The sequence below is a fragment of the Sceloporus occidentalis genome, unplaced genomic scaffold (assembly GCF_023333645.1).
Source record: "Sceloporus occidentalis isolate IW3139 unplaced genomic scaffold, rSceOcc1.0.p SCAF_4, whole genome shotgun sequence".
Taxonomy (NCBI): Eukaryota; Metazoa; Chordata; class Lepidosauria; order Squamata; family Phrynosomatidae; genus Sceloporus; species Sceloporus occidentalis.
Window position 1 is genome coordinate 88560673 of NW_028316984.1, and position 27053 is coordinate 88587725.

Here is a 27053-nt window from a genome sequence, read left to right on the forward strand (position 1 = left end):
GCACACCCATTCTGGCTGTGAGTTTCTACATATTCAGTAATAGATACATATTCAGTAATACATTCATATTGTTGCTGGAGTTCCAAAGTTTTCCTCACTACTTAACAGTTGTGCAGAAGCTGTAATTTTTGTCTTCTTGTGGCAAGGCCTTTCCCCCTTCATCTAGTATGGCCATTGCAGCTTAGCATATGTCACTTCCACAGTGATAAAATACACCTTATAGTTTCTTTATAGTGTTTACAGAATTTCATAGTATTCCTGTATTGAGATTTTGCATGTGTATTTTGCCTTTTACAGAGGTAAAATACAAATGCAAATTTTATGTAATTTGGTTAATTTTATTTGTTATTCATATGGTGTTATACAAATATCATTTGGCCATCTTTAGTAAATGTTCGTGTCCTCACACATGATGAGTAACATTCACTCAATGCTTTTTACACTTAATTAGGAAAAACTATTCTTTCCTTTGCTTCTACTCCTTCTTTTACTATTGTTCATTAACATTTTTACCTAGGAAACCTAGTTCTACCTTATCTGTTTTCCACTTCCCAGCATTAGAATAGATATGTCTCCTGTATAATCTTAAAAAAAAAATGCCAGCCACAGATGCTGGCGAAATGTCAGGAAGAAACTCTTCTAGAACATGGCCACATAGCCAGAAAAACCCACAAAAAACTATGGATGCCAGCCATGAAAGCCTTTGACTTCACATTTAAAAAAACTCTTCACAAAGAAGTGTCTTCATTATACTAAGAGTGTTGTTGTTGTTGTTGTTGTTGTTGTTGTTTACCATCTTCGAGACAGTACTGACTTGTGGTGACTCTATGGATTAGACATCTACAAGACTCTATCATCCACTGCTCTGCTTCGGTCCTGTAAATGAATATCTGTGACTTCCCTAATAGCATCTTTCTATCTAGCATGCAGTCTTCCTCTCTTTCTACATCCTTCTACCTTTCCTAGGATTTTTGTATTTTCTAATGAGTCATGCCTTCTCATGATATTGCCAAAGTATGACAACCTAAGTTTGATCATCTTGGCTTCCAGAGTAATTTCAGGCGTGATTTGTTTGTGGATCCATTTGTTTGTCTTTTAGGCTGACAATATCCTCAGCTCAGCACTCTTCATATGCAAACAGTACCCATCTTGTGGGGTCAACATACTGAACTGCTTTTATTACAACCAATATAAAAATGTTCACAATTTCTGTCAAGCATAATACTGGAAAATAGTGTGTGTGTGTATAACCATCACAGTTTTGTATATAGAGAAATGGATATACATTTTCTCCAAGGTAAGCTCCATCATGCTTGCAAGGTGAACCAACCTGTTAAAGCAGCATCAGGATTTTTTTTTCCATAACAGAAGAGCAACAACACTTGGTGTGGTCACCCACATCTCTAGTATGGTATCCTCAGTGAGCTGCTATACCTTCATATCTGGCCCAATATTTCATTTGGGCAGACAATATTATCAAATCTGCTAGATACCACTTCCTGCCAATAATAGCCAATATATAAACAACCACAGACAATGTGATGATAATGTTTGAGTGTTGAACTAGGACTCCAGGAAACAACAGTTTTAATCCCAACTCACCTATGGAAACCCACTGGGTGACCTTGGACGATCACACTCTCCCAGACTCAGAGGAAAGTAATGGCAAACCCCTTTGAATAAATCTTGCCAGGAAAACTCTGTGGTAGCTTTGCCTTAGGGTTTCCATAAATACACCCCACATTTGGCCTCCTCAGATCATACAGTCACATCTCCCACAGAGCATTTATAAAAGGCCTGAAATCACATTTCATTCAGTGCTTTCTCTGGGTTTAAGTCAAATGCATGGGACCCCATGTCCATGACAGGTATTTGGAAATGAATGTGCTACAGGAAAATGTGCATTCTGCAGTAAGCTTTGGCAAACCATAGATCTTACACTAGGTAGTGGGTCTGCCAGCAGCTGAGGCTATGAGTAACCTACTAGCCTGCAATTAGCTTAAGACGTGTGAGCTGACAAAACATATTTGCTTGAAAAATAGGCCCATGTGCATTGATATGTGCAAACTCCCAAACTGTGGAAACCAAGCATTATATTATGAGAATGATAAATGTCTTAACTGATGAAGGGCTGGCTGATTATTGTGACAACTAATTTGAAGATGGCTATGTGAGACCAGATGTGCACAGCACAAAGTAGTTAAACATATCTTTTGAGAATTGGAATTTAGAGGCTCATTCTGAAGTACTGTGGAATCTATTATAGTATAGATGTTGTTAATTGCTTGAGGTGTTGACTGGGATGTTTAGATCAGGTCTGTTAAAACATACAGGAGGCATTCCATTATACATGGCTTAATTGATGTCTGACTTATAAGGTCATCTGTAAGAACAGTATCTATCAATGTTTAAAAAGAGAAAGAGTTCAAGTGGGAAGACAAGCCATTATATAGTTATTATTTACAGAGAAGGAAGAAAATGGAGGAGAAGAATTCAGGGGACACGTGGGGCTCCAGCTACTGCTGAACTGGCACACCCATCAGCCGTAGGCATCAAAAGCAATTATGGGAGTTGCAGTCCAACAACATTGTGGGAACACTTCCTTCCCGTCCCCACTTTTAAACATTGTCAAATGTAAGGAATTATCTATTTCTGTGACAGAATCAAGTATGCATACCTGATTATTTTTGGCAAAAAAAAAAAAAAAAATCATGGGCTAAGCTTTATAATGTATTTATTCAAGATTTCACCCACAGTCATCTTGAGAAAACAAAATGATTGGAGTATTGTTAACAATGGGGTTTAGAGATTTGATGTAATAATAATAATAATAATAATAATAATAAATTAATCTATATCCCTCCTCTTCCGTTTGAGAATCGAAGCAGGTAACAGCAAAGTTTATATAATATACAACAATAAAAACAACAAGCCCCACAAGACCCCAGCCCAATCCTCCCTCCCAAATATAAAATTAAACAATAAAACATGGTTAAAAATACGTAACAATATGACAAAAATTAATAAACAAAAAAAATAATAAAAGGAGGAGAATTCAGTTGGTTCTGGACATTATCAATCTGGGAAGGCCTGCTGGAAGAGAGAGGTTTTTGTCGCCTTTTTAAAAGCCTCAAGTGAGGATAATTGGTGAATCTCTTCCGGCAGGTCATTCCAAGTTTTTGGAGTGGTGACAGAGAAGGACCTCCAAGAGGTCACCACCAGTCTGGTCTTTCTAGACTGTAAAAGGTTTTTCCTGGAGGATCAGAGTGTATGGGAAGGATTGTATGGGAGGAGGCGTTCCTTCAAGTAGACTGGACCCAGGCCATGTAGGACTTTATAGGTAATAACCAACACCTTGTACTGTGCCCAGAAGCTAATAGGCAGCCAATGTAGTGATTTTAAAACAGGTGTAATATGGTTGAACTTGGATTTTCCAGCGACCAGTTTGGCTGCCATGTTTTGTATCGATTGGAGCTTCCGAACATGGCACAAAGGTTGCCCCATGTAGAGCGCATTGCAGTAATCAAGACGAGAGGTTACTAGAGCATGTATGACCGTTTCTAGGTCCCGCTGCTCCAGGTAGGGGCGCAACTGGTGTATCAGCCGAAGATGATAAAAGGCACTCCTGACTTTCACATCAATCTGAGAAGACAGTTGAAACGACGAATCCTGGAGCAACCCCAAGCTGCGGACGCAGTTTTTCAGGGGAAGTGTGACTCCATCTAGAACTGGCAAACTTATCTCCATACCCGGATTTGGGTTACCTATCACGAGTGCCTCCGTTTTATTTGTATTCAGCTTAAGTCTATTTTCCTTCATCCAATCCATTACCGACTTCAGGCAGTCATTTGGGGGGAGATGCCCTCCTTGGTCACTGAAACAGTCTGAGACATAGAGAAATAAATTTGAGTGTCATCAGTGTACTGATAACACCCCGTCTCATGTCTCCGGATGATCTCACCCAGCAGCTTCATGTAAATGTTAAACAGCATGGGGGACAGAATGGCACCCTGAAGGATGCCAGATGTCAGCTCTCTCATAGAGGAGCAGCTGTCCCCCAGCATCACCATCTGGAATCTGCCCGAGAGGTAGGGACGTAGCCACTACAAAGCATAGCCAGCGATTCCCAAGTCTCTTAGGCGTTCTAGAAAGATACCATGGTCTGTGGTATTGAAGGCCGCTGAGATGTCCAAGCCAAGAGCACCAACAGGGCCACACTTCCCCTGTCAATGCACAGACGGAGATCATCGACCAAGGTGACCAGAGCAGTCTCCACTCCGTATCCCAACCTGAAGCCAGTTTGAAATGGATCGAGATAATCGTTGTCATCCAAGACTGCTTGGAGTTGGTTTGCAACCGCCCTCTCGATCACCTTACCCAAAAAGGGAAGAAGAGATACTGGCCGATAATTGTTTTTGTCCAGGGGATCAAGAGAAGGTTTCTTTAGAATGGATTTCACCACTGCTAATTTCAAACGTGATGGAAAACAACCTTCCCTGAGGGAGGCATTGATTATAGATTGTAGCAACTTCAAGGTTGCCTCACCTCCCTGGATGGCTAGCCAAGATGGACAGGGATCGAAAGGGCAGGTGGTCTTTTTTACCTTACCAAGCAGCTTGTCTACATCATCAGTACTCATAGACTGAAACTGATCCAAGATAACCTCATTAACGGAGTCACTAGACACCTCTCTTGCTGACTCTGTACTAATGCCGGTGTCTAAGTTGGCCCTAACTGAGAGATTTTATCTGCAAAATGGTCGTTAAAGGCATCACAGCAGGCTCTCATAGATTGAAAAAGAGGATTCAAGGTGGAAGGAGTTTGAGTCAACTTCTTAACCACCTTGAAAAGATGTGCTTGATGGGACTTTGCAGAAGCAATAGATGCAGAGTAGAAGGACTTCTTCGCTGCAGCTATTGCCACTTGATAGGCTTTAAGAAAAGTCCTACGATGTCTCTTGTCAGATAAACGTCGAGTCTTCCACCAGCGACGCTCTAGTCGTTCTCCAGCCTGCTTCATCCTTCTAAGATCTTCAGTATACCAAGGATTTCGATTCAAAAAGGGCTAGAAAGGACGCTTGGGAGCGATTGTGTCGATAGCCTTGGAAAGATCTTTATTCCAGGTAGTCACCAAGGTTTCAACAGAGTCGCCGATGTTGCCATCCATTAAACCCTCTAGGGCTTCTTGGAACTTTTTGGGTTCCATCAGCCTTCGAGGGTGGACCATTCTAATAGGTCCACCACCCCTGAAGAAATTGGGGATAGTCACCTTCAGTCCAACCTTGACCAGGAAATGATCCATCCATGACAGAGCGGAAGTGGAAATCATTTCCGCCCATGGATATTCCTGATCTGTACAAAAGACCGCATCGAAGGTATGACCTGCACAGTAGGTTTGTCACCTGTTTTCCAGACATATTTTTAGACCTTTCCCAAGAATCATAACATAATGGGCCATATAGGCGAGTGCAGACTGGTGCTACTTCCCTTTGGCTTCCACAGGCTAGCACTATTTCCATGCCTACTGTCTTGAAGACACCCTTTGATGGCCTCCTTTCTCTCATGGCAGTACCAGATGGGTAACATGGGCATCCTATGAAGCAGGAAGGAGGAGGAGATACATAGAAAGTTTGCCTGTTGGAGATTTTCTTGCTGGACATATATTGCAATTCAGCCAAGCTATATAATCATATATACTTAATATATGTTGATCTTGTATATACGTCGAGGGCAGATTTTGGTGAAAAAAATATGGATTTTAATATGACCCACAGGTCATATTAGGTGAAGGTAAGGTGAAGGTAAAGTGTAGGCATGTAACAAAGGTTGTAAAGAATGAAGCAAAGGAAAGCAATGCCAAAGAACTTTAAAAATACCAGCAGGTGTAACTGTTTGTGTTCAGCCTAAAAGCTGGATGGGTGAAGAGGGAGCTAAAGTAAATTGTGGCTGTATCCTGTGGGACAGGGGGAAGTGACTAGCCATGGACAGGGCTAAGAAAATGTGCACATGTCAAAAAGGATGTAAAGGCAAGAGATAAGGTACAGTGTTAACTTTTATCCAAAAAGAAGTATCCCCTTTTCTGAGTAGAGGAGTAAAAAGCAAGAGCTTAGTCTATCCCAGGAGAACCTAAAAGTACCAACCCTCCTCTGCAATCTTGGCACTCCTTTGAAAAGAAGTGCCAAAGAGCTGCCACCACTTTCTGGCTCAGGTATGCAAAAAGGCCACAAGCAGCATTGTGGTGGAGATAGTAGAGGTGGGTTAGGTACTCCTGGGATTCACTAAACTCTTGCCTTTTCCCACTCTACTCAGAGTAGGGGATGGTTCCTTTTAATATAAGAATTAAGGTACAGCACTTACATTTATCTGTGGATAAGATAACTCATTTTTTATTGATTTTTTGATTAAAATTTCTAGACTCCTACATGGGTATATACAGTATGAGGCTGAAATGACTTCACACAATGCACTGTTGTACCATTAATGCAACACTGGGTTTCTCTGTCTGAAATTTAATGGAACACATTCCAGCCCTGGACTATAAAAGAAATTGAAGAGCCATTCTAACTTATAAAAGCATCTGCCTCATTGCCCTCCATTACCTCAGTAAAGGCCACTCTTAGCAAACAAGTGCTTGGAAACACTACATTGGTTCAAAAAAGTTACATTTCCAAACTCTAAAGAACTGCTGCTCTAGTGGACCATACTCATTGACTGGGCAAATACTACACAACATGGCTATTCTTGTTAAGGGATCTGTTAACTTATATGCCTGAGCTATACGTTAAAGGAAGGAACAGATAAAAGCATGAGGAGGAAATTACTTTTTCTTGCTCCCTCCCCTTGTTCATTTGTTTCATGGAAAGAAAGTCTTCCCTAAGTTTAGAGGCATCAGTAGATAAGTCCATGAATGGTGTAAAACATCCTGGCAATGTCAGATGAAAGGCAGTATAGGAGTTTATACAGCTTTTGCACAGAGCTTGTGGGACTGTACAATTGTGTTCCTTCCACTCCACAGCATTTCTAAAGTCATCTAATGTACAGCATCTCTCTCTGAAATAAAAATCAATAGAAACTTTTGCATCCAAAAATGGGGCTACTTTGTCCCCTGGAGGCCTTATTTCTGCACACTGCTCACAAAATGTCAGGGCTTCAACAAAAGAGCCATTTCTGCTTCTCTTAACATTTCTGCTTATCACATGACATGCTTTTTAGTTGGATCAAGTTCCCACCTTGATGCAGTGTCAAAGAAACCTATCTAGGTCTGCCTATTGCTCAATCAACAAACTAGTGAATTGGGGTCATCATAAGAGCAGAGGTCAGAGACAAGAAGGTAGGGCAAAGGGCCCAACCTGTAACCTTGCACATCACTGGCTTCTTGCTGAGAGTTCAATAAGTTCAACATGAAAGACCAAACACTTTACTAATTTTAGTTATAAAGCATTAGAGGGGGTGTTGGTTCTGCTAGCAAAAATCTGTTATTGGCATTCACCTGTGCTGTAAGGACAAGGCACTGCTAAGAATCATGCATCCTTAAGACATAAACAAAAGACACAGGCATGGGTAGAAGCCCTCTTATTGCCATATTAATTCTTCCTGCTGAGGTTGCTTCGGGCTACGTTGCCACCAAACCCTGCATGTACTAGATCTGAGTATGTAAAAGACAAATAAATACTCGTATAAGTATGTGGGAACTCCATAACCTGTGGCCTCACTGAGTTTCATTTGCATTGGTTTGTGTTAATTCAAGCTCTTTTTAAAAAATAAATTAAGTTAACCAAGTTGAACATGAGTCAACAGTGTGATGCGGCAGCTAAAAAGGTCAATGCAATTTTAGGCTGCATCAATAAAAGTATAGTGTCTAGATCAAGAGAAGTAATAGTGCCACTGTATTCTGCTCTGGTCAGGCCCCACCTGGAATATTGTGTCCAGTTCTGGGCACCACAATTCAAAAAGGACATTGAGAAACTGGAGCGTGTCCAGAGGAGGGCAACTAAAATGGTGAACGGTCTGGAAACCTTGCCCTATGAGGAACAACTCAGGGAGCTGGGTATGTTTAGCCTGGAGAAGAGAAGGTTAAGAGGTGATATGATAGCCCTGTTTAAATATTTGAAAGGATGTCATATTGAGGAGGGAGCAAGCTTGTTTTCTGCTGCTCCAGAGAACAGGACCCGGAACAATGGATGCAAGCTACAGGAAAAGAGATTCTGCCTCAACATTAGGAAGAACTTCCTGACAGTAAGGGCTGTCCGACAGTGGAACACACTCCCTCAGCGTGTGGCGGAGTCTCCTTCCTTGGAGGTCTTTAAACAGAGGCTAGATGGCCATCTGCTGGGGATGCTTTGATTTGGATTTACTGCATGGCAAGGGGTTGGACTGGATGGCCCGTGCGGTCTCTTCCAACTCTATGATTCTATGATTCTATGAATCAGCTTTTTTATTCAGACATTTTGTGATTTTTGCAATTATTCATAGTCTTTAGCATGAAATCGTGTGTACTTTTGATACAAATGTGTACCATGCTTAAATTTGTCCATATGTCTGAAGTGTTGATGGATTTGTCGATGATATGTCTCTCATATGTCAATGATTCTAAACATTTGGCTCTCTGATGTTTTGACTTCATTACCCAGAATCACTGTCCATTGTCCATACTGACTGGGTCTTCTGGGAGCTGAAGTCAAAAATCTCTTGAAGGCCAAAGATTGCTAACCCTAACACATAATGTGTAAGCCATAAGAATAAATAAAGTTTTATGCTAGTTCAAATCTCATCCTGTTTAGGTATCAAGATCCCCTAGACAACATACAGTACATGCATGGAAGATGTCTCACTCTGGTATAAACCCACATTATGTGTGATGTGTGTGTATGAAAGAGAGAGAGAATGAATGAATGAATCACACAAACATCTGAGTGTGGCCAGTTAACGTGAAGCAAATGATAGCCTGTTTTAGTTCCACCAACCTGGCATAGGGTCTAGTTAGCAGATCACATATTCCCTAGTTAGTACTTGGATGGGAACCCACCAAGGAATACCAGGTGCTGTGGGCTTTATTTCAGAGGAGGGAACTGGCAAAACCACCTCTGATTGTTCCTTGTCTAATAAAACCCAATGAAATTCATTGGATATTCAAGACTGCAGAGATTTGTTCTCTCTCTTGCCATACTGCATCTGGTGGGGTAGTATTATGCGCAGTGCAGTTCAGGTATTCTGTACCATATTATCATGGCACTGTTTCCCCAGCATCTGTCTAGGAGAGTACTTGGACTGTTTGCCAAGCAACCTTTATGTGCATCTCAGAGAAGCCTCTGGTATGGCCCATGCTATTTCTAAGACTTAGGAAGATTTTAGATCTGGCAATATTATTGGTGAAATACCTATGTCTCTGACCTCCCTAGAAGCTTCTCACAGCATTTCTTTCTGTTAAGGGAAAGGCTGGGCCTCTTTCTCATCTGAACTAGAGGTAGTTCCTGTCTTTAAGCCCTCCTGAAGAATCAGTATGGTTTCTGTCACAAGAAGCCCCACAAACATGCAGGCTAATCTGGGTTGTTAATAAGCTTTCAATATTTAGTTTTATTATTTCCCAGAGAGAGGCTTTGGAATTACTTCAACATACCAAACAGGCAGCACACTGAAATAATGTGTATGTTTGCCTCTCCTGATTTATTACATAAAGGTGAACCACAGACTAATCAATCTTCATTATGCAATACAAACCAGAATCGGATTAATATAATCCTTTTTTTAAAGACGGGGAACTGAAGAAAGCATTTCACACACACACCCCTGCATATTACAAGCTGTTTGTGGAACCATTTGCCCAAAAAGCTGTAGACTACGGAGGCCAAACATTAAATAGTGGTTTCCATGTCAGTGTGAATCTGTTCCAGGTTTTAGTACAAACTTTAAAGGTGCTATCTAAGCTATGAACCTGTTTTGGGAAAAATGTTCAGTGCCTTGGATAGTACCTTTAAAATGTGGAATAAAATCTGGAGTGGGTATAATGTCTGGCAGACATGGCATCTACCAGCCATCATTGTATTCCACTATCATTGGCCACCAAATAGTTATCTACCCTACAGTCTCTTTGAGTTATTAGAATTGATTGCAGGATTTAAGGATGAATTTCAGACATCACCTTTGGATTGCAATAGCATCTGTATTCATTACAATGTTGTATTTCCCTGGTAAATTTTCTAATGGTTGTCTGATGGTAGCACTTTATTCCATAGATGTCAAGAACACGTGAGCTGGGCAAGCATTTCATTTTAAGGTTGGGTGTTTTCTTCTTCTTCTTTTGAGCATCTAACAATTGTTTGCCAAGAAATTAAACAGAACAAGAAGACGTTTTAAAAAATGGTTTTAAATTTGTAAAAATTAACAGTGAAAACAATTAAATAGTAATAGATATTTTCTGCACTGCAGTTGTGTTATCTTCTCATTTGTAAAATAGGGTTATCAATGATTTTGATTTACTAGGGTTACAATAAGCTGCACTGACTATGTTGGCATGGAAAAATCGATAGCATAAAGACTCTAAAAAAGAGTAGCCTAAAGCTACTGACATGGAGTTAGGGATGCACATTCAAGAAAGCAGGATGCAGCTCAGGACAGTGATGTATGACAAGGTGAAATTTAACAATGGACTCCTCATGAATTAGGCAGTTGCTGTGTAAGCAGGTAGTGGAAACTACAAATGGATGGATTAGCAGCACCCTTTACTAGCTGCTATCAATTATTACTGAGACAGTCAGTATGCCACTTTCAGAGCCCAGTGGTTACAGAGCAAATCAGTTTTAACTTCATAGTGAAAAGAAGTGATGAGAGTGAACAAAATACTGCATGTTCTCTTGCTCTCCAGTTTGTTTTCAAAGGTTAACGTGAATCTCTGCAATGCAATTGGTATCAGTATGGCACACCTCCAGATGGAACAGTCAGTCCTGCCGTGCTACAGCTCAATCTAAGCAAATTCATACTTTTTTCTATATATACTTGTATGCAGTTGTTTAGGTTGCTCCAGCTTACTCTGCCTTTTCTCAGTGGGGAGCTGCAATAGCATTTCTCCTTTTTTGTACCCCTGATGTAACATGAGATGGCCAAGGGCCAGTTAGCAGGATGGACCTTTTTCCATTTACAGAGTCCCCTTCATCTTATCTAGATGACAGTGGCAGCAGCAGCAGGACTTGTAATATGGCTGGGAGTCATCATTTTAATTTTCCACAACAGACCACAATATCCACATAATGGCACTCTAAGGCATTGGAGGAATTAAAATGGAGGAAATTAAAATAGAGCTGCTTAGTATGGCATATGCTAGTGCTGGTGACTATGGGGAAGCCCAGTGCTGACATGTAGCCTGCCATTAATGTTTTCATAGGGAAGAGCCATAGCATAGGTTCATAGCCTCAAGTTTCTCAATTTACCAGGGCAGGAACAGTTTTCTGTGGACCAGGCTTAATACATGTATATTTAATAAAAGGCTGCAGTAGATTGCAAAGGGTAAATAAAGGACTCTTGTAGAACCATTGTCTGTGAAAGTAAGGAATATAGGCTGTCAGTGCAAGTATATAAGCACCTTCTTATATTTTTGAAGCAAGAACGTAAGTGTGCTCTGCCAGGGTGCGGGTAAGCGCTTATGGCCATTATTAGCCTGCGATAGTGTCACTACATTGATGATATTTGTATACTGCTTTTGGGGTAGGAATGGTTTCCCAAAGCAATGGTCTGGAATTAAATTTCAATATACACAATGGTGTTGGATGGGTGGCAGGTGTTCTGGACATTTACAAAGATAAGATTCATGCTGTTTTCTCAGTTTCTAGACCAAAACATAAGATTTATAGGAGAAGGGCAGGGAGACTGGAAGTATAAAGACAGAGAAGGGAGATTCGTTTCATAGACAGAAAGAAGAAAAAGTGGTGAGTTGTTTACAAACATATGCATGCAACTCAGCGAGGCTGATTTTCCTATACAGGGAAAATGTATAGGGTATCTCCTATCAAAAAATCTGCAGTCCAAAATGCTTAACAGAAACAGGTGGCTAGTGGACTCCCTGGAGATCTGTACTGTCTCCCCTCCTCCCCCCCCCCCGAACCTGGAGAGAGATGCGAAGCTGGAGAGAAACATAAGAGAAGCAAGGCCTGAGGGAGATGTGGCTGGAAAAGATTCAAGGATCTGTGAAATGGCAGGAATCCATACATAGTACTTGGCTAGAATCCACACCTCCCCCCATTTTGCAAATACTTGCATTTCTCTCCCACCTCGTGTCTTTCAAGCCTCCTAAATACAGTATATGTTCTTTGTGTGTTATGTGCCTTGCTGTCATTTCTGACTTATGGTGACCCTAAGGCAAACCTGTCATGAGATTTTCTTGTCAAAATTCATTCAGAGGAGGTTTGCCATTGCCTTCTCCTGAAGCTGACAGCATGTGATTTGCCCAAGGTCACTCAGTGGAATTCATGGCCGAGCTGGGAATCAAACCCTGGTCTCCACAGAGTCATAGTCCCACACTCAAACCACTATGCCATGCTGGCTCTCCATGCTACTTGTATTCCAAAATAACACTTGTGGTTCCACACATTTTGGATAAAGAATACTCAACCTGTATATGGAGTTATTATTTTGAGGCCACCGGGGTCAGAGTAGTCTAAACTCCCTGTGGACTTTTCTCCTCCAGCCAGTGATGGGGGCTGGAGATCTTTTCTTCTTGTTGTTCCATTCAAAAGAGCTATTAACAGTTGGAATGGGGGATAAAGGGGATTGGAACCCCCATGGAAATCCATTGACTCTCCCACAATCAAGACATATTTGCTGCTGTTAAAATCCAACAAATAAAAGATCATACACAGCTGGAGAAACTGCTATAAATATTGTTGTGGTGGAAGTTGTTGGTTGTGGATGTTTTTATTAACATTGTCTTAATGGATTTTCATGGCAGGGGGAAGATGGAAAAATCACTGAGGAAACACAGGATTACATATGAACAATGATGTCATCTAAACTCATAATATACATAAAGAAAGTTTCCTGATCTCATCAAGTAAATTAGTAAATTTTCCTGAACCTTGTTGACTAAGGTTATGGGCAGTATTCTTTACAAATAAAGCTGTAACACTTATACATCCATTGTCTATAGCTGGTGAACATATGCTCCCCCAGATATTGTTAGATGTAACATTCATCAGCCCTAAATACCATAGTCAATAGAGAAGGATGGTGGGAGTTGTAATCTAAAAACATCTGAAGGTCCACACGTTCCCCAGCTTAGTCCTGTAGATTTCAGTCTTAACAGAGAGGAAATTTCATATGATTTGCTGCAATTATTAAAAACAGAGTTCTTTTAACTAAAAAAAGAGAGGATTCTCTCTTCACAAGAACTATGTCTGAGCTGCAAAGACAAAGACGGGGTTGCTAGCTTTTCTGAACCATCCTCAATACCACTTTTTTACATCACAATTGTTTTTAACTGCATTATTATTTCCTCAAAGAATATAATAATATTATATCACTTGATGGTGTACAAGTTATCTGAAAAGCATGTGCATTGTCACATGTAACAAATATGTGCATGTATTTTGATGCATGCACATGTACAATACTAGAATACCCATATAGGAAAATAGTAAGCATATACACATCAACTGTACACAAGAGGTATGTCATTTACTTCACAGGAATTAGCATCCCTTCAGAGTATAATACCAGAGCCTTTCTTCTTTGCTAGAATTTGACCACTGATAATGATATATGTTGTAATGATGTTGTAATTACACTGTTGCTGTATGTCATAATAATCTTCCAAGACCATATGCCACTCATATGCCACACATACTGCAGTCTGGACACAACTGGTTTTGTTATAAATTCCTGTTTCCAGAGCATCATTTGGTACTACACATGTCTGGTTTCATCTGGAAGAATCATTGTAGTTCATAAAAATCTTTTAGAATAATGGGAATTGTGGTTTCTTAGGGTGGATGGATCAGTTACCCTTATACAGTATATCAAGAATAGTCAAATGTTCCTCCCCTCCCCACTCTTACAATCCCCTTCCACTTATCTATAAATGAAAGTGAAACAACTGATACAGGACAACATGAACTAGGAGTCCTGCAGGGACCTGGGTATTCATGGCTAGCCTACACATAATGAGAGAAGATCAGGACAAGACAAGCCCAGTTCCAACAACTTCAGACTTTAGAGTCTATACTGATTCAGACTGCAGAGTGCATACCACTGCATACCAAAATCATCCTCCTTTTGCTGCACATGGTTGAAGTATTACACTATTAGATATCAGCAAAAGAGCTTTTGCCAGATCTCCTCACCACTGCTCTGCATTTAGGAATATTTTTGTATGGAGGAGCATTCAAGTATTAGGGAGACCCAGGTTCACCCTGTGAACTTCATTGGCTAGCCTTGGGTCAGTCACTAACTTCAGATCTGACCTACCACACAGGTCTATTGTGGGAGTAAAGTGCAGATCGCAATGTAGAGCAATGTAAATCACTGGAAGAATGGGGAGATAAAATAAATCTGTTTGAAGAACAAATAAACTGGGGGATGGGATGTTATTAACTGCTTGGGGGATATATTGATGTGTAGCGCCACTATAAGTCAGAACAATTTGAAAGCATACAATAAAAACAATTGTGTACAGACCAAAGATCTTCAACTAAATGTTTATATGTGTAAAACACCGTGCAATCATTATGCTTAGGTATGTTGGACCAAAATGAGCTTGTGAAAAGTTTATTAAGATGAAAGAAGGGGCATATTCGTTTTTGTTGTGATGTTTCAATAAAAATATTTGAGGTTACAATGATAGCAGTGACAAACTTAGGCCCTTATCACACAAACCCTTATCATGGGCAAAACGTTCCTGGAGTATTTCTGGAGCGTGAAGGTGTGATCATCTGCCACGCTTCTAAAACCTCATTGAGGCATCCCGCTTCTCTCCTGTTGTCGAAGCGTTCATGGAGAAGCCATTTTTTGAATAATGGAAGCTCTATTAGATTTGGGGCAGGCAGTGGTGTGGGGCTTCAAGGGCCCCAAACATGGGTCCAGGGGCCATGAGTTGCCCGCAGCCCACACTATGCCAAAGCCCTGGCCCAGACTGTTGGCGTTATTATTTTATTATTTATTTATTTACAGTATTTATACCCCACCCTTTAACCCTAAAGGCTCTCAGAGTGGCTTACAATTATTATTATTTTTAATTAGATGATTCCCTGCCCTCAGGCTTACAATCTAAAAAGACACAACACAAAAGGAGTAGGGAGTGGTGGTGGGGAAGGGGATCAGGTCCAGCAGTTCTTCTCTTCCTCTGAGGCCTGGACTGGAATTACACTTGTTTATACAAGAAAGGTACCAGGCCCTGATACTCATCAGCCCTTCCTCCAAAAGGAGCATGGGAAATGCAGGGGCAAAATATTTCAATAATCACAAGTTCAGACTTGTTGCTTGTTTTCTGATAAGATACGGTAGCCATTGAGACCTAGATTTGTATTACTGTAGTCTTGTGGATCCCAGTAACACTCAGTGTACTTCAACTGATAACTGTTACATCCTTTTATGTTCCTGTTAAGGATTTGTGAGTCCTAGTAATGACTGCATCTGTTGTCTGATGTGGTGGTTGTATTCCCACAGTCTCCATGCTTGATGGAGCACCTCAAGGTGTCCATTTCCATGCTTTTTCCCCCATATCAGGTCACTTTCCCTCTCCATCCTTCTTAAATCTTCCAATATTGCAAACATTTTCAAGAATGTTTTTGTAGTTACCATGCCTTTTTGTCCCCAGTGCCATTACACACTTCTTTCAAAACATAAGGATATTAGAATTCTGCTTTAAGGACAGAGGATTTTCTTGCATTGGAACTACACTGGTCCTTGTGCCAGGTACAAATAATGAAATAGAGCATTTTCATATTAATCCCTATCCCCCACCTACTCAGAATCCTTTTCCATATCAGTTCCCAGGCAGTGTGTCTTAGGCATCTGCATAAGAGGCAGCCCCTTCCTTGCTACTGAGGAGAATATATGAACTAAATGGAAGTCAGCTCAGAAATAATGGTATTAGATGCGGTTGCCATCAGATGATTTTTGTTCCTTGTCCTGGCTGGATGGTACTGTAATAATCTCCACCGTCTGTGGGTGTGCAGATTTCTCTTCTGGAGGCTTGATCACACACTTGAGACCAAGAGGGAGGACAGAGAGCAATATTTTGGGGAAAGCTCGCAGTGTGTTGCTAAGAGCCATGCTGAGAAGCAGAGGCTATATAGGAGTCATCTTGTTGCCAGATAAACTGCAGGGATGTGTCTCGTACAGAGAGATCTTGAGGTTGGGACAAAGAGCACAGACTACCAATATTCTGCCAATGAATGAAAAACTTAATAATAGCTAAAAATTGGAAATCAAAGGATGAGCTATCTATCAATGAATGGTTAATAAAACTGAACGAAATCAGAGAAATGGACAGATTGTCATTTATGATTGAAGAGAGGAGGTTAGACAAAGAAGAATGGTCCCCTAATGTAAGGTACTGGGAAAAAATTGGGGTATTGATAAAAATGTATTATAAAAAATTCCTGGAAAATGATTTAATCATTATTATTAATTAGATAAATTTGTAATAAAATAAAAATTATAATAAAGAACAGATAATCGACCAGGAGGAAGGAAATAGTTACAGGAAAATCAGAGTTATTGGATGGAAAAATAAAATGAGAATACATGGTACATACATTCTATTACAGATGAAAAAAATTGGATAGAATACTTTATTAAGTTTGGACAGTATATAAAGATGTATTGATGAAAGACATAGATCATACCAGATAATACAGATGTAGCTCTTATCCTTGTTTTTTGTATATATATTATTTTGAAATGATATATTGAGATTTGCTTTAAGGATATATATAAGAATAAGGACCTAAATATTCTAGGTATGGAGAATGGAATAAATAAAAGAAATGAAAACGAAAATATAGTAAGACATAGTAGGATGTATACAATGACAACAAGAATCAAGAAGAAATAAGATAAGTAACATATAAAGGACATTTGATATGGGAAGTACAAGGGAAAAGAAGAAGAGAAGGAGGAAGAAGGAAGGAAGGAAGAAAATTTAGTATTTATTATTATTATATATTAGTACAATATGTGAGATAAGAATGTATGATGGTGGAAATAATTAATAAAATATATATATATTTTTAAAAAGGAAACCACCTCAGGATGAGAAAAGAGAACCATAAGGGCAAATATTATCCCCCACTCTTCAGATATGACATCAGAAGGAAACAGGCTGAAGGCCTCTCTCAGGTTCATGCTACATGTTGGTACAAATTTGGTGGGCACTCATTGAGATGCATATTTATAGTAAGAATCTTTTTGCTCTCTATTCTTGCTCTTTGTAAGGCAGTAACATCCATGTGTTTTTTTAAACCTTTTTGTCTGTAACCACACAAGCAGCTTCTTTCTTTTCCGAGACCCAAGTCAAACTGCCAACACTTTACAAAACAATGACTGAAATATCTATCATGTTTTCAGCCCAACAGTTCTTTTCTATTACGGTACAACCCCCATATCTGGGATAGGGGTAGGGATACATTCCTAGACTTTGCACTGATATGCAAAACTGTGAATAGTAGGGAACCCCAAACCACACAGGACAAGAAGTGAGGCAGCCCTACCACCCGATGCCTCCCTCCCTCCCTCCCAGCAGGGCTTGCCTCACTTTCCCTCCATCTCCTCCATCCTTGCCCCCACTTTGCCAGTGACAAGCAGGCTCAGCCAAAAGCAGATGCTGCTGGTCCACTGACTGCTGCCCAAAGCAGGATGGAGGGTGGCGTGCTGGGAGAAGGAAGGAAGGCAGAGCTGAACAATGGCACTACTTCTTCCCTCCTTCCCTTGCTATGTTGCATGAGAAAAAGCCATGGATCATGGTGGGGGGGAAGTGGGTACCAGTACCAGGATATGGGGATCATATTGTATATGCGCAAGGATGACCTGAAATTATTGTTCTGTCACAAGGTGTGAGTTTTGTTCCAGCGGCTACCAACAAACAGCAAATTCTTGGGACTGCAGTTCTATCCCAAAATATATCTTACCTGTAGCTATAGTTTTAGCAATATTCCATAATGTACAGTAAGGTGTGATAGTGTGGCCATACCAGACCAGGGAATAAAAGCAACTGTGTGGATAATATCTTCATTACAGGGTAATAAAGCTGCCTTCTAGGGCCACACTGTATGGCTACCATTTGGGGCAACTAGAAATTATATCATGTCACTCTCAGTTGCCTTCTGAGGCCAGTTAATGTTTCAATGTGAGGAGGAGCAAAACAGAATTTCAAAGAGTTCTGGAGCTGCTTTTTTTTTTTTTTTTGCTTGAGTTTTTGGCTGAAAAATGAGAGGGTCTGGCTGGCTGAATTCAGGGAGTATGAATGAAGCAGAAGCTTCAGAGTATCAGTTCGAGTTGCAAGGGCTGCACTGGACCTGACATTCTCCCAAGTACTGCCTGCGTTCAGTGGGCTATACAATTCCCCCTCTCCCCTTAGGACCATTCAGAATGTAACTGAAGTGTCTTCCCCCAATTCTTCATCAGGTTAGAGGGTTAGATGTTTTGAAAGACTGAAATATTTTATAATTATGTACATGTACATTTTGGAATGAATTAGTTAGGTCCCAAATTCTTAATTAAAAAGTCTGTGTTTTGAAAATGGTGCTGGCACAAAGACAACGTTGCTGACAATTAGACTTCCACAAACTGGGATTCCACAAATGGAAAAGTGTACTTTTCACAAAAGAATATGCACTCTCCTATGTCTTCACACAATGTATTGTTCCTATTAGTGGGAGATAAGAAAGAATCCCTCCACCACACCTCAGTTCACCAGCAGGTTATCTATATAGAGAGGGGTTTCTGTGTGGTATGAATGATGACTGACTAGTTAGAAGCTGGTTGTAAACTGCCTGCTATTTAGCTAGTGGTGGCAGAGTGGCAGGGTGGCCTAAAGCAGCTTAATCAGTTCAGTGTGCTGCCAGTGATTGGTGAGAAGGCCGTGTGTCATCTTGTGTGCTGATCCTGAAGCTCCAGAAGCAATTTGTGCTTCCTTTCTCTTCACTAGTTGCAGCTGGCTGAGAATTAATTCTGTCAGAAGAGGAATTTGACAAGGAGTCATTTGTCACAGGCTAAGGCTTTTGTTTCCTTCTTTGGGTACGCTAATTGCTTGGGTAATTTGTCTCTGTATAATGAGGAATGGATGGCACAACCTCATGCAGGCAGGCCTGACTCATTTCCTACCTTCCTCCACACTACCAAAAGCCTCTGGTGTGATAGTAGTGTGCCTACAAATAAGCTGTTCAGTCAGAGGCGAACCTTACCTGCCCATCTTGTACCATCCTCTTCTTTTGCAAGCTTTCCACCTACATTTGGGAGCCATTTTGTGAATCCTTCTTATATGATACTGTGATCTTTGTGTACACAGGCCAATTGTGTACTTTTTACACTCTACCCTGGCTTCACATGGCTTTTGTTTGTTTTCTTTGATGAGCTACATTCTGCCAAGTTCTTTTTGCTGTTGTTCTGAGCCAGCCTGAGATCTCTGGCAGTAGCCCTGTGTGCTTCCTTGTAATTCTACTCCCTATGTCCTTGAAGATCAGAAGTGAGCATTTTAAAGTGTGTGTGTGCACGCACGCACGCACGCACGCACACACTGGACTGGTCCCAGATTAAGTGGCCAGTACCCCTAGAACTGGTTCTGGAAATCGTACCTTGCATGCATATATATATATATATATATATATATATGATTTCTAGAACCAGCTCTAGGGGCACTGGCCACTTAATCTAGGACTAGTCCAGCACATTATGCCCTGGATTGGCCCCAGATCAACCATGGTGGCAACCAAATACACCAGCCAAAACCTGGTACTACACTGCATCATTGTTCACATAGGTCAGTGGGGCTGGCATTGCACTGCTCCTGCTGGCCTGTCTCCCTCGGTGCTGCTGCCACCTCATCAGCCAAGCAATTACCTTCCAGAGCCTGGCTGTCACGGTCACGTCTGCTGAGGGCAGAATGAAGTACCCCTCCATGTGATCAACAAGGGTCACTCTGCAAATATCATCTTTCACTGGGATATATGGAAGGTATAGTCCAGCCCATCAAAAGGGCACCAGGTTAGGAAAAACTGTTGTGACATATTACTTTGGAATGCCTTTCTTTCCAAACTAATTGGAAAAGATCAAATGTATATCCTAGCCAATAATCGTCTTGCTTTGTCTTTTATGGTAACCATATCCTCATACCAGATAATAAAAATAAAATAAAGATTAAACAGAAATCCCCCTGCCTATTTAGAATTTTTTAAAAATACTACAGTGTAATTACAGCTATCTACCCTTGATTACTCACTTTAATTTTATTTCATTTAACATAAAAACAGCAAAAATGACTATCTCTGAAGGCAATTAATACAAGCATATAATTATCTATTTATTTGTGTTGTCTCAGTTCACAGAATCAGTTTGCAAATATATTAACTGCTGTTCACAATTCTTACATAAATGATCAGATTTCTGTTTTCTATTTAAATCCTAATTTTCAGTGTTAATAAAAAAAGATTTTTTTAAAAAATCTAGCCCTCATTTGTACATATTCTGATAAAAAGTTCAGTTTTTTCTACTGTTGCTAATTAGATAGGCATTGACAACTTATCAATTCATTTCTTAATACAGTAGAATAATTTTATACCTTCATCATTAATAGAATCCAAGCACTGTTAAAGGGTCTAAATTTAACTCATATTCCATACTTTTCGTAATACTGAATGCCGCCAATTTCTAAAATGTCTGCATTTTGATACATGCTTACCAGTGACTGAGATGTATTTCATCTTGTTAGTAAAGCTTCCCAAACTGTGACAGTAGTATAGGGAAAAAGCTTCAAAGATCAATCCAGACTGTTTATTTGGAAGCATATTAAACAGTTTCCAGTAGAAATTTATTTCCAGATAAATAAGCTTAGGATCACAACCAAGCCATGCAGACGTATGCATGTTTACTCAGAAGTAACTCCTCCCAATGCTAAACCAAATACAGAAATGCTACCATTGTGCTAGAAGTCCAAATGATGATGAGCTTGGGCAGGATGGATGCATCTCCAAGTAGCAGAAGCTGCCTTTGCACAGAGTTTCATCCCTGGGATGCGGCCATTTCACACTTTTCCCCCAAATCCCTCAAGCCATTTATTTTGCTTGTTACTGAGAAAGTAACATATGAATTTATAATTTACAAATATAGTTTATAAATTATTAATCTGTTCTTAGCTGCAAATGATAAATGGCCGCTTTAGTTTTCTTTGGTTCCAGCATTTTGAATCTTAAAAGTCCTTTGAAGCCCACACCTATGAAGCAAAGACACAAGTCACCTTGGAGATAATAACTTACAAAATACAGTGCACTCTTTGTATACACAGGGGATCTGTTCTGAACCCACCCCTAACAGAAGGGGAAAAAAGTGGGACTTCAAATCCCATTGTTTTCTATGGCTGGATTTGCGCTTCGGGCGCAGGCACCATTAAAAGTGTCAGGGCTTGCCATCAGCGTGACTTTGAGTCCACGTATGACAAGCTCGTGTATGACGTTGGCGCACTGTAGTAATGATTAAATTGGACACAAAACAGCTCTTTCCCTCTTTTAAAGGACCATAGACTATGCTATGGACCAACAACTGTCATGTGGTTTCCTTTTACTAGAAAAAAGCTGCTTTTGAAAGGGACAGGTAGAAGTAGAAGAGTTTAAGTGGGGAGGATGTACTTAACCCTTTCCCTTCCCACTGGTTGTTAACACCACCTGTGAAGTGAGGAGTAGGTCAAGCATGGGTAGAACAACAAATCACAGCTTGGGGAATGCTGGGAGGGCAGCCTATGGCAGAAAAGGAAAGAAACTAGAGGCTGGTTTTTAAAAAGAGTCAGATAGGTCCAGTCAGATGCAGAGGTGGGAACAGGTATAAATAGAGTTGGGGCAAGTAGGAAGATAGGAACTGATTAGAAAAAAATAAGGCTTGAGAAGCTGAAAATGTGGAAGAGGTTCAGGGAGACAGGTCATTTTGTTTTAAATCAAGGTGTAACCATGTTTTGTGTCTATTTTCTACAACTCTGAATTAAATTAATGCAAGAAAGACCACTCACACTTTATCACACTGACTCAAATGACCAACACAGCCATTTGTTCAGTGTAATGATCTCATTGAGACCTGAGTACCAGATTTAGGGAGGCTTAAGGGTAAAGTGAGTATGTGGGGTGGAACTGCAGAGCCAACATGGACAGGGTTCCATCACACCACCCTTTATTCAAAAGTGAGCTGTTTAGCCATAAGACTCCTACTTCACCCGCTGTTCCCTGAAACATAGCCCTTGTGAACTACATACAGTATTTGTGTGCATCTGCAGGTTTATCTAATATAAATACAGTGCACCCGCTCCGTACACGGGCACACCATACGTGGCTTCCACTTTATGCGGAAGCCACGCTGCAATACAGGGAATGGCGCACTGCGCCGCCAGAAACACAAGCCCCATTCAAGTGAATGGGGGCTCGAGTTTACGCGGTATTTGCCTTACGCAGGGGGGTCCAGAATGGATCCCCGCGTAAGGCAAGGCTGCACTGTATTACCTTTAATGTACACCATTACATTGTCATATAGAGTAATATTGTAGTATCTTATGTCATAGTAGGGGAGGGAAGATGTTTCAAACACACATTATTACATTGACCTGTATAATCTCCAATTTGTTGTACAGTATTTTTATTTATCATCCTATCTCATACTTGGCAAAGAAATTCCTTGGTACAGCAAAATCTGTGGTGATGGTATTAATACTTTTCTGATAATATAAACATTTGGTAATGGCATTCTCCTTTTTGCCTGGATGTAAGCTCCCACTGACCTTCTTGCCAGAATACACTGAGCTTGGATAGTTTTAATTAGTTGTCATGTTCTACTTTGATGGGGGTGGTGTTCTTCTTGGCAATTATACATAATACAATGCATTATATATTGGGTGTAGAGGTGACTTCAGCAAACACCCAGCAATGTAGTGCAGTACATAATTGACCCTGTCAAGTGAAAATCATGTTTCTCTGGCAAAAGCTAATAATAGAAAGGGAGTTAATGTTTTCTGCATTGTTATTTCACCTTGGTTTTTTATGACGTTTGTCCCACTTAGCGTTTTATTTGTTGTTGTTTCTTCTTGTGTTTTTTCCTACAGGTAGATGAACAAGGGGTTGATGGGTGGTTTTCCAAATGGCATGGCCTTGACAGAGCTGGAAGACCTCCAAAGCCAAATGTAACGAGACATGTTCTGCCATGGAATGAACAGGTAAGCGGAACAAGACATATAGACTGGGCCCTTGGTATCCTTTGAGGTTTGGTATCCTTGAGGTTCCATCACTGCCCATAGATACCAAAATTCCATTAAATACAGTGGCATAATATAATGGTCTCCCTTATATAAAATGAAAAAAATCAAGATTTGCTTTTTGAAATTCATAATTTTTAAAAATATTTCAGGTTGTGGATGGTTGAATCCATGGATAAGGAATCCATGGACAGAGATGAGTGGCTATATTGAAAGAAGGAAACTAGTCTGTAGGAAAGCAATTCTTGCTGTGAGTTTAGTGGATGTGCAGGAAGCTGAAAGTGTTAGATGTTTTAGACATAATCCATGCAGAAGTCCTTATTTAAGCTGCACCAAATTAAAAGAAAACTGATAACAATATAGACTTCCTGCACAATTCCATTTTGTTTCAGTCATACTTTCAAACAGGAATGGGAATTGTACGGACCACAGACCACATGAAGTTTTTTGTAGCCCCCAGAATTCCTGCCATCATTGCTGGGAGTCAAGGGAATTAAAAAGGAGAATTGACCCACAGGACTCCCTTCGACATGAGTCTTGCCTAAAGCAAGCTTCTCAGAGCTATTATTATGAAACCAGGAGGGATCTTCTGTTCCCTGCCATTTTTGGTGCAAGTGGCTGGCTGAGCCTGCAACATGTGGGGAGGATGGCAATTGTCTATCCCTCCTTACAAAGAGCAATTTCACAATGGATTTTGGCTTTTGAACTCCATCCTAGGTTTTTCCCTAGAATAGCACAACTACCAAGATTATATGAAAGCCAGTCTCAAGGCAGAAGACTTGACTAGATACTCCACTGAATCCACTCAAGTGTTATCATATTAGGGATACAATATCTAAATGGAGGAGTCCTATGTGTAAATGCAACACACAAAACCAACAGTGCCCCCAGGCTGTGTTAAAATAAATAAGCAATATATGACTTAATGGAATTTTAGTAAACTTGTTACACCATAAAGCCATTCTCTTTTTATAGACAGTGTTTTATACATTCCTGAGCCCCAAACTTGTAACATCTCAATGGAGATTTTAGATACTGTACTAAGCTAGCAAACACTATAAGAACATGCCATTTGCCCAGCCATTGAAGGAGCGAAGATATGAAGCTTTTCATCCATCTTCTTCCATCATCTTTGGTCCTGTCCACTTCCCAGTGATTCTACATCAGAGTTTTATTTAATTTGGTTTGGGATGAAGCCATGTTTTGCAACCAACATAACCAGGCACATGTCTTTTTAAAGAACTTGGGCATCATTCAGCCAGAATTTTGGCTGACACTGTAAGAGACAGAGGGAAGCCCTTAGACCACCTGACACTGAGGCAAGGAAGTGGTTGTTAGTAGTATTCATTCATTTGGATGGGAGAGTGGGCAAGTAGGTATTACATGCTGTTTGAGGGAGATAGATGCAGCCAGACCTAGGCACTGCATCGCAAATGGGCAAATGCTACAGATCAGTATGAACCATCATCAGCCAGCCAGAAGTGCTTTGTGGTGCAGAATAGGCTTTGTTCACTGATTTATCAAATGCTTAAGTCTCATTATCATTAAGGTTTCAGAGAAAGTTGGTCAAAACCCTACAGAAGCCTCCAGTCCTAAAACATTTAGCCTTTAAATACAAGGGAACTCACTAGTGACTGTGGGAGATATCCTTTACAACAAAGCAGTGGCATACTGGTGGGATTATATGGCAGTGTTACTCTTGCTGGTACTGTTGTTCTTTTCCCTATCTTGTTGTACTTCCCAACAGTTTCTTTTGTTCCTTAGTCTGTCTGGATTAGTACTGCACCTCTGACTTCATTCTCCCAAAACAACACATCTGCAAAGGCAGATGATCCAGCCCTCTGTCCTAAGTGTCACACTAATCCTCAGGGAGTGGCAGATGAGTCATTCCAGGTTATACTCCACAGATTTGAATCTAGGAAGGAAGGAAGGTCATTAATCATTGTTTGAATGTAGGCAGTGTTATGATAACTAGAGAAGAGAAAGATTAAGAGAGAAGTCTTAATAGGGAGGTCCTTTGTTAATGTCTCAGAGGGGTGTACATTTGAAAGTCACCATAGGGAAGTTCATATCTTCATCTCTTATTCATGTACAGATTATTGAAGCCCCTACTGCACTGTATGGAATGGCACTCTGTTTTTACACTTAACTCTGAAATATCAGAATTTCTAGATTCAAATATTATGCTGTGTTATGCTGTTATTTTTGTACCATAAATATCGGCCATGGGGCTCTCTCACAGAGCCATCTCCGAGCTGAAGAAACACTTCTCTTATCTGATTCCCCACCACAACCCCAGCTGTCATCTGGAGAAGCCCTGTCAGTTTGTCTTTCACTGCAAAGCTGGTTTCCACAAGAAGCAGTCTTCATGTTGGCACCACACTTTTGGAAACTTCATAAAAGAGGCTCACAATTCACTGTGATTTTTAAGAAGCTGTTCTATGAATATAAAGTGGACCCTTGTTATACGCTGGGGTTTGGATCCAAGAACCCCCGTGGATAACAAAATCTTTGTATGCTCAAGGCCCATTAAATATAATGGCAGAGCAAAATGGTGTCCCTTATAAAAAATGGAAAATCAAGGTTTGATATTTGAAATTTATACTGTTTTTGAACATTTTCAAATCATGGATGCTTGAATCCGTGTATAAAAAATTTGTGTATAAGAACAACAGACTGTATGAAGGCAGCAGCATAACATAATTTGATTATGCTGCTTTATAAATAATGTTTTCATGATTCTGTTACCTATTCTTTTAAAAGTTTTTACAGAAGTCTTAGCTGTTGAACCATTTTCAGGGAAAGTTATGCATGTTGTTTTATTGACAGTGAGTTGCATTAAGGGGTTGGTAAAACTGATAGAATGAGAGACCACTACAGGAGCAGGGAAGCTTCAGGCCACATAGTCCAACATCATAAAGCTAAAATACATATGCTAAAGAGCATGATGCTCTCCAGATATTATTGAATTGCAACCCCCCCCCCCCCATCATACTTAGCCTGCTCTCAGTAGGAAAGGACTATTTTTTTGATGTCAATATTTTGAGATTGACACAAGAGTTTGTATACTTTCATGGATTATATTTAGTTGTTCCGGATAATCCAACTTCATACTGCTATAGCACCTCACAAAGTACATGGGGGATCACTTAACTGAAAGTGATTCCCCATCCCAACCAAAGTTCTTTTGTTTATGTACCAGCCTAGCATATTACAGAGCAGGCTTCTAGTTGTAGTTTGGAATAAAAAGGTACAAATAAACTCACAAATATATGACTTATGTTTCCATAGTCAAGGTGGTTTGCCCACAAGCACAATTAATTGTAAGTAAGTGCTCCTGTCTACAGTTTCAGTAGCTCTCGAGCAACTACAAATACAAACATGGTAAGAGCAACACAGTATATGATAGCTTGATCAGAGGTGAAAAAGTGTTTTCTCAAACCAGCTTAGTCAGGCTAGAGTGTACAAGTTTTTTACCTGATAAAAATTTGGCACTGAAGATGGAACCCCTTCTATTCAGAAGAGGGTGCAATTTTGCTATGGCAACACAAATACATTTCTTTATTTTCATTACATTATTGTGGTATATGACCCACTCCTATGTTTTGTTTCAGTATGCTGAAAGT

The 27053-nt window shown here is 40.2% G+C and overlaps 1 protein-coding gene across 2 annotated transcripts in view; it reads left to right on the forward strand.

The window, feature by feature from the left end:
* B4GALNT4 (beta-1,4-N-acetyl-galactosaminyltransferase 4) overlaps positions 1-27053 on the forward strand; it is a 254677-nt gene that overhangs the window by 148921 nt on the left and 78703 nt on the right. For both annotated transcript variants that reach the window (XM_089520798.1, XM_089520799.1), the window contains exon 3: positions 23278-23388. In XM_089520798.1, coding sequence (XP_089376924.1) covers positions 23278-23388 — 111 coding nt within the window. The remainder of the gene's footprint in view (positions 1-23277; positions 23389-27053) is intronic.